General features: G+C 40.6%; 1 protein-coding gene across 1 annotated transcript in view; it reads right to left on the bottom strand.

The window, feature by feature from the left end:
• Positions 1–15,697, bottom strand: part of LOC103184039 (progesterone receptor) — a 148,151-nt gene that overhangs the window by 106,305 nt on the left and 26,149 nt on the right. Inside the window, exon 2 of the mRNA XM_007901877.2 lies at positions 6,050–6,192. Coding sequence (XP_007900068.1) covers positions 6,050–6,192 — 143 coding nt within the window. The remainder of the gene's footprint in view (positions 1–6,049; positions 6,193–15,697) is intronic.

Below are 15,697 nucleotides of genomic sequence, written 5' to 3'. Positions count from 1 at the left end.
TATGTTTCTGGAGAGGTGATGTTTGCATATTGGAATGAAGTGGGGGGGGGGGGGGGAAACTTGATTCTATAAATGGTTCTCTCAAGATGACTCACTCAGAGTACCAAGCTCTTGTCAGGTCAGCCTGATCTTTTAAATAGAGACAGCATAATTCAGGATTATGTGGGAAGACACATCTTCAGTTTATGGTATCATGACATTAATGGATTTTTTTAATTGCCCTCCTCAGGTCATTGTTTCCACTTTGGATAAACTTTATTAATTAATTTTTCACAGCGGTTTTCCTACGTTCCTAAGAAACTGTTTTTGTTTTTTAAAAAAAAGAGGTGTGGAATGTATTTGTCTTTTGGTCTGTTATGTGTATTGTTCTGATTGGGAACGCAAGTTAAGCAGCAGACCAAAAACACAGCAGGTTTGGACAGGGTGATCTAAGAGTCAAGGACTCCAAAATCAGACTCCCTAAGATTGCTGCCAACAAATCATATCTTTTAACATGAAGTACTTTAAAATGAGGCATGGAACCTTTTTTTTAAACTTTGTTTACTTGCATGATGATTTAATCCCTGAATGTTGCAAATACAATATTTGCAAAAGGCTAGAAGTGCAGGGGGTAGCCATATAATATAAGTCTCCATTCAGACATATGTTCTAAGAGCATGTATTATGTATTGTGAAGATTCTCTTTTAACAAGATAACTATAAATAATCTATGTTCTTTCAGAGGTTGTAGTACATCCCAGAGTGACAAAGTGAGAGACCGTGCTGTTATAAACCAAACAGGACATCTTCAACAATTCCTGCAAAGTAAAGTATTATTTTCTCTGTGGGACTTGTATTACATGCTTTCTTTTACTTGGTTAACAATCCTATTTTAATGCTTTGGAATATTTTATATTGAAGGCCTGTTTTTGTGCTGTACATTTCTATGGTTCTAGTTTAGTTCCTATTAAGAATAAATTAGAAAAAAAATCTTAAAGAAAAATTCACAAGCCTGCTTCAAAAACTATATCATTGAAGCCAAAGAACAGCTTGTGTGGTCCATAACGTCTGGGGCAGGAGACAAACGACAAGCGCAAATAACAATTCATTACTTTCCTTTTCTCCCCTTCCCCACCCCCTCCATGTACACCCTTGAAATACCACAGCAGTCTAGCTTTGTAAATATATATTCAGATTGTGAACATGTTTTATAATGCAATGCTCTCATAGCAGTTAAAAATATTCCAATACTAGTATAATATACATTGTTTACATTATTTTTCACTTTCAGACTGGGCCATCTTAATTAACCTCTGACTAACACCAATTGTTAGGAAATCCCCAAAACTTTAACCACTGTGAAAATTATGTGATAGCTTTCCATTTACTAAGAAAACCATCCATTGGCACCTCTCACCATAGAAAGAGCCTTAGAAGTTAAAAGACCCAAAAGAGCCTGCTTTTCATAATTCGTTGCTAAACATTGCTGTAAAGCTACTATATTAGTCCTAATGCACAAAATGAAGTGAGTACTTCACAATATAATATTTTACAACCTGCAATTATTTTCTTCCAACTGCACTGGAGTGCTTTTATTTGGGGTGTAGAAGGAAACATGTGATGTGGCCCAATTACAATCACTTCCATATGATTTCAACAAACTGATTTTTACAATGTGATGATAAATAAAAATAAATACCAGGAGTTGCCTAGTGCCAACTAGTCTTCTCTGCCAACAATAAATAACAGTGAGGATTCAAGTAGTTTTGAAATCATGCCACTATTGCCATGCATGTTTTGCACAGTAACTATCTCCAATCCTGCACCCTTCTGCATGCTGTGTTGTCCCAAACATCATCAAAATTTTAATTAAGGATTTTCTTGTGATTGTAAAATGGAATTATGATATAGTTTGTTTCATCAACAAATTGCATTTATACAGTGCATTTTATGTAGGAGAACATTCAAAGTGCTTAAAAAATGGAATGAGAGCCAAGCTTAGGGGGAGATGGAAGAAGGGAAGGTGGCTAAATGTGTGGCTGACAAGAAAGGTTTTAGACAGACTTTGAAAGGAGAGCGAGACAGCAGGGCACAGACATTTTGGAAGAATTCCAGAGAGCGGAAGCAAAGTTGCTGAAAGCCTGACCAACCAATGGTTGGTGGAATGGGTAGGAAATATGAAACTTGCCAGAATTGGGGTGAGCAAGCAAGTAGGATTGCAGGTGCCACAGTTGGAGAAAGTTGAGTCTCATCCAAGACTTGATGTCTGTGAAAATAGTAACATTTAAGTGCTTTGAGATGTCCTGTCAACCTGAACGGCATTATACAAATGTAAAGGTAATGAAATTTAATTATTTGGGAGGATCTGATTGCAATGTTTGTTCTGAGGATACAGTTCAAGATCCTGGTCCTCACCTTCAAAGTCCTCCATGGATTTGCTCCCTGATACCTCTGCAACCACCTAACCCCCTACCAACCATTTTGCATTAACAAATTGCATTTTTTCTATCTATCTGAATACATTATCAAGGAATAAAATTGTACTTTTTTTTAGTAAAATTCAAAACACTTACCTTGTTGCTATGTCTCTAGCTACAGATATCAGCCACTTGGCCAGCAATTGTTATTGCACTGAAATTGTGAGGGACCCGCTACAACAACTTGCATTTATATACACTGTATATCATCAATGGGAAGGAACAAAAAAAACAGGCCAGAGGCTCATCAAATCTGTATAAATACCTTTAAATACCATTATAAAACACTACAGCTACAGTCCTGTGTTCAGTTCTGGGCACCACACTTTAGGAAGGACGTCAAGGCATTGGAGAGGGTGCAAAGGAGATTTACTAGAAATGAGGGAGTTCAGTTATCAGGAGAGGCAGGAGAAGCTAGGATTATTCTCCTTGGAGCAGAGAAGGTTAAAGGGAGACTTAATTCAAGTTTTCAAAATTATGAGGGAATTCGATAGGGTGAACAAGGAGAAACTATTTCCACTGGCGGGTGGGTTGCTAACCTGAGGACACCGATTTAAAATAGTTGTTAAAAGAAACAGAGGGGAGGTGAAGAGAAATTATTTACACAGCGAGTTGTTCGGATCTTGAATACATTGCCTGAAAGGGTGGTGGAAGCCGATTCGATAACAACTTTTAAGAGAGAAGTAGGTAATTATTTAGGGAGGACAAGTTTGCAGGGCTATGGGGAGAGAGCAGGGGAGTGGGATTGAATTGGATAGCTCTTTTCAAAGAGCGGGCATAGACACGATGGGCCAAATGGCCTCCTTCTGTGCTATATAATTCTATGATTCTATGAAGTTTGCTTCCTGACAAAATAACTCCCCTGCTCTGCTTGCCTCATAGGAAGGAGAAATCTCCAGCAGTCAAAACAAATTGTGTGTTCAGTTTGCACAGTGCAGTACATTTGAAGTGGTAGAAGTTAAAGACAGAAAAAGAGGAGGAAACAGAGTGGTAGAGGGAGAGACTAACAGAGATTAGGACTGTAAGAACTGAATGCTCAGCCGCCAACTGTGGTGCGGAAAGGCTGGGGAAACAAGCCTGAATTAACTGAGCATAACACAGTGCAAACATTAACCATATTGCAGCACAGACTAAAGACACTTACTATGCACACCTGTATATATACGTAATTAACTTTCACTCACTCTACACTGTAATTTACAATGCAGTTCCAAACATTCAGCCACAGTAATGGCAAAATATTAAGGATAATTCCATATGACATTGCTTGTTGGAAAGAATTTGCTTGTAAAACCATTAAACGCCAGAAAACATTAGCTTTCTTGGCTGTACATGGATTGCAATCTGGCATCATGAACGCCAACAGATGTGTTCTGCAAAGGACTAACCCACTGATTTTGAAGCAGCAGGCAGTGGAAATTCACTCTTAGATAATTTGGATTCGTCTTATGCCAGATTGGTATCTGGGAAATGAGAACCGGGGCTGGGGAGGGGAAGGTCACAGGAAAGACTGTTAAGCGTCCTCATGATCTCGTTTTTCTGTATGGTTACATTTACACCTTTGATATTTTTAGCGTGCTGTTGCTACGGAACAGCCATGAAAAGCCGTTGATTCAGACTCATAACTGTGAAATGGACGATGATTTTCTTTCACATTATCTTTATTTCATTTTGTATCACTTGCAGTCCAACTTTTTAAATAGTTTTTTTTAACCTCCTGGCAGTATTTTGACCAACTGAGAGGAGCCGATAGTCACATCGCTTCTTCACAATTAACAGTAACAACAACAACAAAATTACATTTGTATCACATCGGGAGGACATCCCAAGGTGCTGGTAACCGATCTGTCAAAGGCTGGTAAGCAGACGTATATGTGACGTTTGGAGTTCCCCTTTCTACAGCAATAAGTGAGTAGTGTAGCCACAGGTAGACATTTTCAGAAACACTGAAAGATCAGTTTTCTTTAATCTCTTTTGAAACTGTTCTACTTGGTATAATGTATGCAATTGTACATCCTATTAAACCCAACTGGATCTTCACTTTATACTTCAATTGTCTGTAATTTACAGCAATTGGCATTTATACAGCGCCTTTCATGTTGCGACTTCTTAAAATGGTTCACACAATTGACTAGGTACCCAAGCTTGGTGGGTGGAGGGTTGAAATGTTTACATTTACCAATTTGAATATTTTCTGCTAGTCAATATGTTTATCAACCTTGGCAGTATTAGTTTATAATGGCATTTTCTTTCCATAAACCCACACTGGGTCAATAACAATAATTTGCACTTAGATAAGGCTGTTTACAGAGGAGAATGTCATAGAGAGAGAGAGTGGGAACTCAAGCAGGGTGGGCGACAGCAACAACAACAACTTGGATTTATATAGCGCCCTCCACCCCGGACGGCGTCTCAGAGCGCTTCACAGTTTCGGATGCTGGGGCTGAGCCAGGGGGAGGGGGGAGAAGGTGACCAAAGGCGCGGTCGAAAAGAAAGGTCTTCAGCAGAGACCTGAAAATGGGAAGGGAGGGAGCGAGACGAAGGGAGTGAGGAAGGCAGTTCCAGAGCCTCGGGGCATAGTGGCTGAAGGCACGACCACCGAGGGTGGAGCAGAGGACTCAGGGGACAAGGAGGAGGCCAGACCCAGAGGAACAAAGGCAACGGGTGCTGTTTTGAGGAGAAAGGAGATCAGAGAGGTAGGGGGGTGCAGAGGAGTGCAGGGACTTGAATACGAGGGTGAGGATCTTGAAATTGATCCTATCTGGGATAGGCAGTCAGTGCAGTCTGGCAAGGACTGGGGTGATCGGGGAGCGGAGTTTCATGCGGTTGAGAATGCAGGCAGTAGAGTTCTGAATGAGTTGGATTTTATGGATGGTAGTGGATGGGAGACCGGCGAGGAGGGCGTTGGGGTAGTCCAGCCGAGAGGTGACAAAGGCATGGACCATAGTTTCAGCGGCTTTCGGGGTGAGGTATTGGAGGAGATGGGCGATGCAACGGAGGTGGAAAAAGGCGGTGCTGGTGAAGGACCGGATGTGGGAGGAAGGATAATTGAGGGTCGAACCTGACGCCTAGGTTGCGTACGGGAGACGGAGGTTTAACCAGAAAGTGGCCAAAGGGAATGTCAAAGAAAGGTTCTTAGATGGATTTTGGAAATCAGAGGTGGAGAAGGTATGAGGGAAGAGAATCATTGGGAAGGAAAGGAGCAAGGTGGAGAGATTTGGGGAGAGAGTTCCAGATAGATTCACTAACCAATGCATTTCTCACTGGTTAATAAGGATAAGTGACAATCCCTAAAAGCAGGGTGGTCCGCATCTGGCCACCCATCTATCTCCATAACCTGTAAATGTTAAGTTTCTGGAAGGGAACACACAAAAATATTGCTTATGCAGCCCATGGATATTTCTCAATGGGGCATCTGGCCCTCGGCAGCAAATAGGTTGGAACACCGTACCCTAAAGTATCAAGGTTTTCATTCTATCGATTAGATTCAAATCTATTTCCTTCAGTCGGCTGTGAACATTTTCCCAACTTTCAGGCTAAGTTATTAGGGGACAGAAAAAACCCAGCATCACCTAACAGAAAAAAAATTCTACCTTCAACAGCTCTTTTGAAGAAAACCTTACAACTTCCACATGTAAGGACTCCGTAGTGACATCCCGAGGCTTCATCACCGCAGATCAGACACAGCTTCTGAAGACTCAGTCCAGAGGTAAAGTGGCCTCTCCCATTTTCTTGCCTTTAAAGGAGAGAAGAAAACAGTATTCAAAGTGGAGTACCTATCTATTAAAAATAATTACAGCAAAAGCATTGACTTAAAAAGTCTCTGCAGATAGCTTTACTGAAAATTTCTAATTTTACATCACTTTACTATCTGTAGGACGTGCATTTAATAACATTCAGGTCAGCCACTTGTAGGCTAAGCAATTCACTCTCAAACCTTAAACAACAGACTGCTGCTAACTAGCTGTTTTTAAATTGATAAAAATTGCTAATTGGTGAATTTCTGTTAAACTGTTCTTTTGCACTGAAAGGCATTTTACTTTGTTAAGTTGCCTCTCTGCCAGCCAGAGCCAATTATGTTTTATTTTGTGTGACGGCAAGAGAAGTAGAAATATCTTTATTCACTTTCAGAATACAGTAAACGCAGATCAGTATTGGCATAATTTTTATTTATTCTGCAGAACGTGCAGAACATGTATAAAAGAGAGCTGCAAGCAATAACAACCTGGATTTGTATAATATCTCAGAGCCTGTAGCTAAAGACTATATTGTGTGCAATTTGGTCTCCTTATCTAGGAAAGGATATACTTTCCTTAGAGGAGGTGCAACATAGGTTCTCTAGGTTGGTTCCTGGGATAAGGGGGTTCACCTATGAGGATAGGTTGAGTAGACTAGCCTGTATTCTCTAGAATATAGAAGAATTAGAGGTGATCTTATAGAAAGCTATAAGATTATTTTGGGTCTTGACAGGGTAGACAGTATGAGACTGTTTCCCCTGGTTGGAGAATCTAAAACTAGGGATCATAGTCTCAGGATTAAAGGTCAGCCCTTCAGAACTAATTTGAGAAAACATTTCTTCACTCAGAGGGCAGTGAATTTATGGAATTCTCTACCCAGAAGGCTGTGGATGCTCAGTCATTGAACATATTCAAGAGTGAGATTGATAGATTTTTAAAAACTAAAGGGATTAAGGGATATGGGGATAGGGCAAGTAAATGGAATTAGGTTAGAAGATCAGCCATGATCTTATCAAATGGCGGACAGGCTCGAGGGCTCGAATGGCGTACTCGTGCTCCTACTCCTTATATTTTTATGTAACACCCTCACTAAATCAGATTTGGCTAAACGAAATTCATGATTTTGGTTCTTCACGGGAAATTATCAAACCCAACACAGGAGAGATGAAATTCAAGATCACAATTGGTTTGGATGACGAAGGCCCTTTGGCCCACGATATGTCATACCTCCAGAATACCCACCCTACCTTCCTCCCATCACAGCATCAAGCTATTAATAATAATAATCCTTGCATTTGATATAGCGCTTTTCACGTCTTCTAGACGTCTCAAAGCACTTCACAGAATAGACTGTAAAGTGAATTGACTGTATATTTGTGGGCGAAACGCTGTGCCAGAACAGGATAGGAAAAAGGGGATAGGAGGGAAATGAATGAAGACAACATCAACGACATACAGATAGCTTTTGAAAACAGAGACTAAAAGAGCAGAGGGATTTATGGATCGAGTTCCAGAGAACAAACGCAAAGTGGTTAAAAGCTTGCCTAGCAATGGGAGAACATTTGAGCGGAGATCACAAAGGTAGGGTGGAGTAAGAGTGTGAAGGATTTTAAGTATCCATCTTAAATAACCACCAAGGCCATTTCCCATGGCTTTAGGCTGAATATCTTTTTTAAAAAAAGATTGTGTGATATTTTGTACGAATCGCCCTGGTAACTCAGCTTTTAAATTCAGACTAAATTTGAGACTGTTTTCTAAAATTCAGCACAATGTTGAATTTTAAGGCAATGATTTTAAATCTATGCGGATATTTTAGAGTTAACTAACAATCTGCAATATCTTACAACAACTTGCATTTATCATAGAACCCTTCATCTAGGCTGGCATTTTGAGTGTAGAAGTCTGAGCAGTTTAGGTTTGGATTGTGCATGTTTGGAAACTACCTGACGCTTTGAACATTAATTTTCATGGAGAATTTTCCATTTGTCTAATTTATAGTGTGCAACCAACAAAAAAATAGGAGCTCTACATACCAAGCACTGGCGACTTGTGCTGACAGTAATCTCTGTGCTTTAGTAAAAATATTCGGACAGGATACAATGTAGCAACAAAAAAGACTACACCATGTCTTCAACCATTTTGAGTAACACAAACCTTGGACAAAGACCAGTCCTTAAAACAAACTCTTTACAAATATCTGGGTGTCAACACAATAATCTCATAGATGACTGTAAGGCATTGTATAAACTGATGGACATGTTCCTCTTGCATTGAAGAGCTCAAGATCTTTTAGCTTACGTAACAGAAGAAAATCAGAAAAAAGCCAGCAAACAAACCACCAACCATTTGGGCCACCTGCCTTTTATCAGATTTTTCCATTTTGGGATTTACAATCCACCATTTGTGATTCTTGCTGAGAAATTCTCAAGCCACAAGCCCACAATTAACACAACAAATTCAGTCTGCAAATGCCACATTTTAGATCCAATTCTCTTACATCCTGTGAATGGTGCTCAAGATTTGTGTATTCACAAATGATTCAAGGCCCTGAATTTTATATTTTTTGCCATTATGAAAACACCTTATTTTTCTCTCAAAAAAAATTCCCCAAATTCCCAAATTAATCTAGTGTGCAGTTGTTCCCAAGAAAATAGGACTTCAGCTGCCAATTTGTAATACGGTTCCAATGTTCCAATCTAAAATGTCTTCTGTACAGAAAATTCTACCACAAATATTTGTAGCTCCTATGATTAAATATAATCCTTCTTTTCAGTGTGCTTCCAGCCACAGTCTTCACCGAGCAACTGCCAAACTGTCTGCTTATATCCATACATAACCCACACTGCTGACCTTTTAAGCAATACAGACAAGCCACTTTATTCCATTGGATGCAGCAACAATAAGCCTGGAAGGACAGCAATAATGATTAGGAACCCAATGATAATCACGATGAAAAGCTTTGAGAACGCCATTGTGAAATTAACCATTAAAAAGACTCCAGATTAACCTAAAATCATTGTCCAAACTGTCAGTCTGATTTTCGCTGACTCTTTTTTATTATAAAACATGACCCATTTAATTTCTAAGGAAATAGGCTTGTCAAACTTCTTTTTGTTAGACTCTGAGGGTTTGTAGTTCTCCTTGATATCCTTGTGTTGTCATTTCATTACAGATTTTAGATTGTTCTATAAATGTCACAGTATGTACGAAACCAATGGGATATCTGGTGACGCTTTGTGTTGGTTTCACTTGTTGACACATTATTGGTGTATTAAAGAACAACTTTTACTTCTGTTACAATATGATGCTGCCTCACTGTGATTGAACCTAATAAAAACACATGGAAACAACGGATGGGCTTCCAATTGGAAAATCTGGCACTAATAAGCACAAGATTAGTTTGAATGAAGGAATATATACCTATTTCGGTGAACCTATTTCAAAATAGATGGAGTACATGTATGTGTAGGTATGTTTGAAAAGCGTTAACTGACTCAGATGACAAGCTTCGCAACACAGTATCCTACGCAGATTTTCCAGGTGACAGGAAAAACCATTGCAAATTCCAATGTATAAACAATAGTCAGAGGGGTATTTATGCCTCAATTTTAACAATGAATGAGCTGATATCTTGCCACCTACGAGTGTGTACTCTTGTCTGCCGCCACTCCCTTCACAAACTCCTCCAATCGGGTTTCTGTGCCATCCACAGCACAGAAACAGCTTTGGTCAAAGTGACAAACGACATTCTGTCCATCTGCGACCAGGGCTCCCTCTGCCTCCTCATCATCCTCGACCTCTCTGCTGCCTTCAATACTGTTGACCACTCTATCCTCCTCCACCGCCTCTCCTTTCACCTCAACCTTCACGGTTCTGTCCTTGAATGCTTGAGATCCAACTGTCACACTGTCTCCACTTCATCTCCACAAACAGCCTCTCCTCTAGCCCCCACAACGTCTTGTATGGAGTTCCTCAGGGCTCTGTCCTTAGTCCCCTCCTTTTCAATACCTGTACGCTCCCTCTTGGAGACATCATCCCCAGATATGGGGCCAATTTCCACATGTATGGGGTTGACACTCAACTCTATCTCTCTGTCTCCACCCTTGACTCCAGGATCGCTGCTTTCTTGACAGCATGTCTGTAGACATTAAGTCCTGGATGAGAGCTAACTTTCTACAGTTGAACGTCAACAAGACCGACACCCTCCTGATTGGCTCCCATCAGCGCCTCTGCACCTCAGGGGCTGACAGCATCACCATCCAAGGATGCACACTCCACCTCACTGAGCCAGTTCAGAACCTTGGTCTTGCTTGAGCCTCAACTAGCCTTTCATCCATGCCATGACCACACTGCCTTCCCACTGCACCACTGCAACATGATTCCCAGCCTATGGAGGGAGGTGCTGGGGAGGCCGACAAGCAAGGAGTTTGCATAGTCAAGCCTCGATGTTATGAATGCGTGTATGAGGGTTTTGGCAGCCTGTGGTGTGAGACAATGGCAGAGGCAGGTGATGTTGCGGAGGTGGGGGAAGGCAGAGTGGGACATGGACATGGCACAGATGTGGTGTAGAAAGGATAGTTGAGGGTCAACAGGAGGCCAAGGTTCTGGACTGGCTTAGTAAGGTGGAGTGTGCATCCTTGGATGGTGATGCTGTCAATGCCTGAGGTATGGAGGCACTGACGAGAGCCAATCAGGAGTGTCTCAGTCTTGTTGACGTTCAACTGAAGAAAGTTAGCTCTCATCCAGGACTTAAGAAACTTAGAAGTGCATAGGTAGGAGCATGGAAATCCAGTATATTCCTGGAGGATTAATGGTAATGGTATTTATGTACATTTTAAATGACTGGGAACATATGAAAAGTTTTTTTTTAAATCTGCAGGTTTCTTTTGCAATTTGTCAGCTTCAGTCACTGAGAATGGATAAATGAGTAGGGGATTAAATCAATAAGTGGACACATTTTAGGAGCAGAGCAAGGTAAATAATACTTGCTGATATTGTTTTGTCATTTCCTGAAGTTGAAACTGATATATAATAGGCAGATACAGGAAAATAGCTGTTTATTCTCACTCCCTGCATTGAGAAGAACTTAGGAACAGGAGATCAGGAGGATGCCATTCAGCCAATTGAGTCTGCTTTGCCAGTTTATGAGATCATAGCACTTCTTTTATTCATGTTTCCTATTTTTTTCCCCCAACGTTTAATATCCTTACTCTTTCTTTCTTTAAATTAAGAACATGTCCCTTGTTTTGATTCCTCTACCAGAGGGAAGAATCATTCCCCTATGGAGCTTTCTGTTCATTAATTTTAAACATATTGTAACTGTTTGGGAGGGAAGGCATCAAGGAAGTGGTTAGTATTTTATCAGCCTCACCATCCCTACGCAGAGACTTGTTGAGGATAATCTGGAGACTTTGTTTCACGGTGGATTTTGCAACGACTTTCTCAGAATTGTAACAATGCCAGTGATGTCGTTTTACAGTGATGCCTCCTAGGCTCCCGATTCTCTTATTGTTAAAGCATATTTGAGTGGCACAACTTGTTTATATGATAATGGAATGATGTGTGCTGCTTTTCAGCAGACGGAGGGAGATACTTTGGCCATATGAATAAGATCACCTGGCGAGGATCAACTCCACCACCATTGTCATCAAACGTACTACCAGCAGTACCATCACAGACACTGGCACTCATGGAGGAAGCATTATGAACATCACTAACATTTTGTACTTATATAACAACAACTTGCATTTATATAGAGCCCTTCATACGAGGCAACGTCTCGGAGTGCTTAACAGTGATGTAGCCTGACGCCGAGCCAGGGGGAGGGAGGAGGGGACTGTAAGTACAATCGAAGAGGAAGGTCTCCAGTCGTGATCTGAAAGAGGGGGCAAGGTGGAGGGATTGTGGAAAGAGAGTTCCAAAGCTTCAGGGTATTGAAGCTGAAAGCTCGGATAGCAATGGTGGAGTGGAGGGGACGAGGGACAAGCAGGAGACCAGAGCCAGCTGAGCAGAGGGAATGGGTAATGGCAGTTCGGAAAGATACGGAGGTGCCAGGGTGTGAAGTGATTTGTAGACGAGTGAGAGGATCTTGAAATTGAATATAGTGGCCTTCACAGAGGGTAGTGTTTCAGAGCACTGAAGAACATTAGAAGGAGAGACCACTTAGCTATTGAGCCTGTTCCATTTCATTAGGCAATGGTTTATCTGCAACGTAATACCTTTTTCCTGCCCTTTCACCATATCACTTGATACCCTATTCCCATTAAATATCACCCTCCTCCATCTTAAATATTTCGGTTCACCCAGCATCCACAACCTCTATGTAGGGAATTTCTACAACACTTTGTGTGAAAAAGTATCAGCATTGGTGAAGCTGGGTGCCAACAGAAATGGGATCTTACTCAGCTCCCACATAGGATAGGATAGGTTGTAGGTCCTGAGAATACATCTCAATATGTGAGTGATAATGGCTTTACAAACAAGGCTGTTCAAAAGAGGAATGTGAAGTAATAAGAGAACTGAGAGCAGACCTTCTGATCTCATCCACTAATAGTTCCTAAGACAAGTAGGTCCACTCTATGGCACTGCTGATGACAGACCAGTCTTTCTGGATCATCGGAAGGACTCTTCCCACTCAGCTTCTGTTAACTCTGTAAGCCAAAGACCTACGGTAGAGTGGACAAGCATCAAGAAGCTTACTAGGCAGCGCTCTCAAAGGCGAGGAATCGGTATTCCCAGCACACTCTCTGGAGTCCGCGAACCTTGGCTCTTGCACACAAGGACAAACTTCAATGTAGTAGTACTAGAGTGAACGGGAGTAAATTATATATGCCACATTAGTGCTCATTCAAGAAGGTGATCAAATAGGGAATTGTATTTGAATCCCTTCAGAGGCTATTTGACTATGTTTGCAATCTCCACTGCCTACAGTGCAGAATCAAGCTTCCAGTTTAGCTTATTTGTTAACATAATTCTGCATTTTGCAGAGAAAGATTCTCCCAGTGATTGAAATAGTAACAATTAGTCATGTGAAAAAAATCCAGCGATCAACATTTTTTGTAGATGTTGCATGTGACCAGGATATTCCTATTCGACCATACGTTAATGGTTGTTTCATGACTAAGACCTTATTTATGCACAAGGGAAATGATCAGGATGTAATCACACAAGCCTGCTGCTATGAATATATGTGCAAAACACATAAAATCTAAAAGAAGACGGGATTCAGAGGGGTAGGATAAGAGAATTCTGAATGGGACAGATGATTCCAAAAGCTTTCAAACAGCAATATTTCACCTCTGACAGGCAAGGGATGATTCAAATAAAATGGGAAGGGAATAAAAAATCATAGCCAAGAAAATAAAGAAACAAAACAAAGAGATTGATGCAAAATGTTTATTCCAAAGACAGAAAGATAGGCAAAAAGGTATGTGAAAGACAATATGATACTGTATGAAAATAATAATAATAATACTTGCATTTGATATAGCGCTTTTCACGTCTTCTCGATGCCTCAAAGCGCTTCACAGAATAGACTGTAAAGTGAATTGACCGTATATTTTGTGGACAAAACGCGGCACTCAATTGCGCACAGCAGCGTCCCACAAACAGTCGTGGATTGAAATGACCAATTTATTATTGTTTTTTTTCTTGAGGGATTATTATCAGGCGCGTGGAGTAAGGAAACTTGCCCAAGGTTTCGCCCTGCCGGGAATCGAACCCAGGTCTCTCACTTGCAAAGCGAGTGTTCTAACCGCTGAGTTACAGGACTCCAGGAATAAACTAAAATAACTTGCAATGCTATATGTCGAAATGTTTCCCTTTTACAGGCAATTACTGATCACTAACAGCTGCGAAGTGAATAACCAATTTATATGGAGAAATAACTGCAATACAAATTGCCTTCTCTTTCTGAGTAGTGTCATGGGACCTTTAACATCCATCTGACCTGGCAGATGAGAGCTCAGTTTAAAGGCTCATTAGAATCATAGAACCTCCAACAATGCAAGGCTCCCGCAGTACTTCACTCAGTCCATCACCGTGGACTATCAGTTCAAATCCTGAAGTGGGGCTTGAACCTTCCGAACCCAAGGGGAAAGTACTACCAACTGAGCCAGGCTAACTAACACATTAAGGCACCACTGAATAACCACACTATATTATCTGACTGCAGTAATAATATTTATTTGATACCGAAATACTAATACTTAAATCAGTGAAGCACAAATGTTAACTGTTACTGTATAATTATACGGTTGAATATAGTTTATTTTTTCACAGATTTCACTCAGCAACTGAAGAGCTTAGTGCAATCAAAAGCATCTTAAGGAGGGGAATGTCACATCAGCCATGGTGACAAATAACAGTCTCATATAACATCTATATGGTTGCATCCCAACACAGAAGGAGGAGGACAAGGTGTTCCACTGGTACATACATCACACTGATTCAAGAGATAACATAATGCTCCATCTTTGGGCCTCAAAATATTTTAGAACAATGTAATTATGTATTAGGAGCCTGTATTCCATATCGAGAAGAATATCTTCCTTTGGATATATGACATCTATGCTTTCTGGCAGATGAACCCCTTTTTCCTTGTGTTGGTCGGTGGAGAATGCCTCATTTGCTTTCACCTCCCAACTATATATTCAAGAATCTACTCTCCACGTGAGCTTTATTACGCAGCTTCCACGTTCATAGACATATATATGATGGATTTCCTCATCCCTTCCCAAATGAAAGAGTACAGTTCTACCCTGTCTATAAAATACCCGTCTTTCTAGGTAATATTTATACACTGGAGGTTCCCTTGTTTACTTGCCTCTCTGTCATTAATACTGACATGGATAATCATACTCTGAACCCAGTGGAGCTTTAAGCTTTAACAGTATTCCCAATAACCTTAAATTTGGGTCATTATCAATGACAACCCCATTTTCTTGGAGATCAGATACATCACCAGTTCGCCAAAGTTTTATTTTAGAATTGATTCACATTATGTGCAGTAAATCTTCCGCTGAATCCCTCCAACCATCCAACATTCAACAAATTGCCCAGTTTAGCTACTCTATATGGAGTGAAATGATTGTAGAACAACTGGTCAAGAGATTATAGACCAAATGCAAAGTGTGTGTCAGTTGCCAGGATCCTTGTCCCAGATCTTTTTGTATTTCGCTAATTGTACTCTCAGATATTGTTTCTCCCACAAAATATACAGTGAATTCACTTTACAGCAGCCTTTAAAGCACTTTGAGACATCTCAGAGACGTGATAAGGCATGATATCAAATGCAAGGAATATTACTATTATTATTGTTGAGTATCAGGTTTTGCCATGAATTGAGGTTTGCTGGTTTCCTACAAGGTAAAGTTCACAATTTTTGAGAAATTTAAAAAAATGCCCCTTCTCTGAAGTGATCCTTTGACATGCCTTTGAGATGCATAGTGACAGTTTCAGACAATAATATACAACCAACTCAATCAACTTCCCAAAAGATCCCAC

Source organism: Callorhinchus milii, unplaced genomic scaffold (genome assembly GCF_018977255.1).
Source record: "Callorhinchus milii isolate IMCB2004 unplaced genomic scaffold, IMCB_Cmil_1.0 Scaffold4, whole genome shotgun sequence".
Lineage (NCBI taxonomy): Eukaryota > Metazoa > Chordata > Chondrichthyes > Chimaeriformes > Callorhinchidae > Callorhinchus > Callorhinchus milii.
This window is presented reverse-complemented; position numbering and strand designations above follow the sequence as displayed.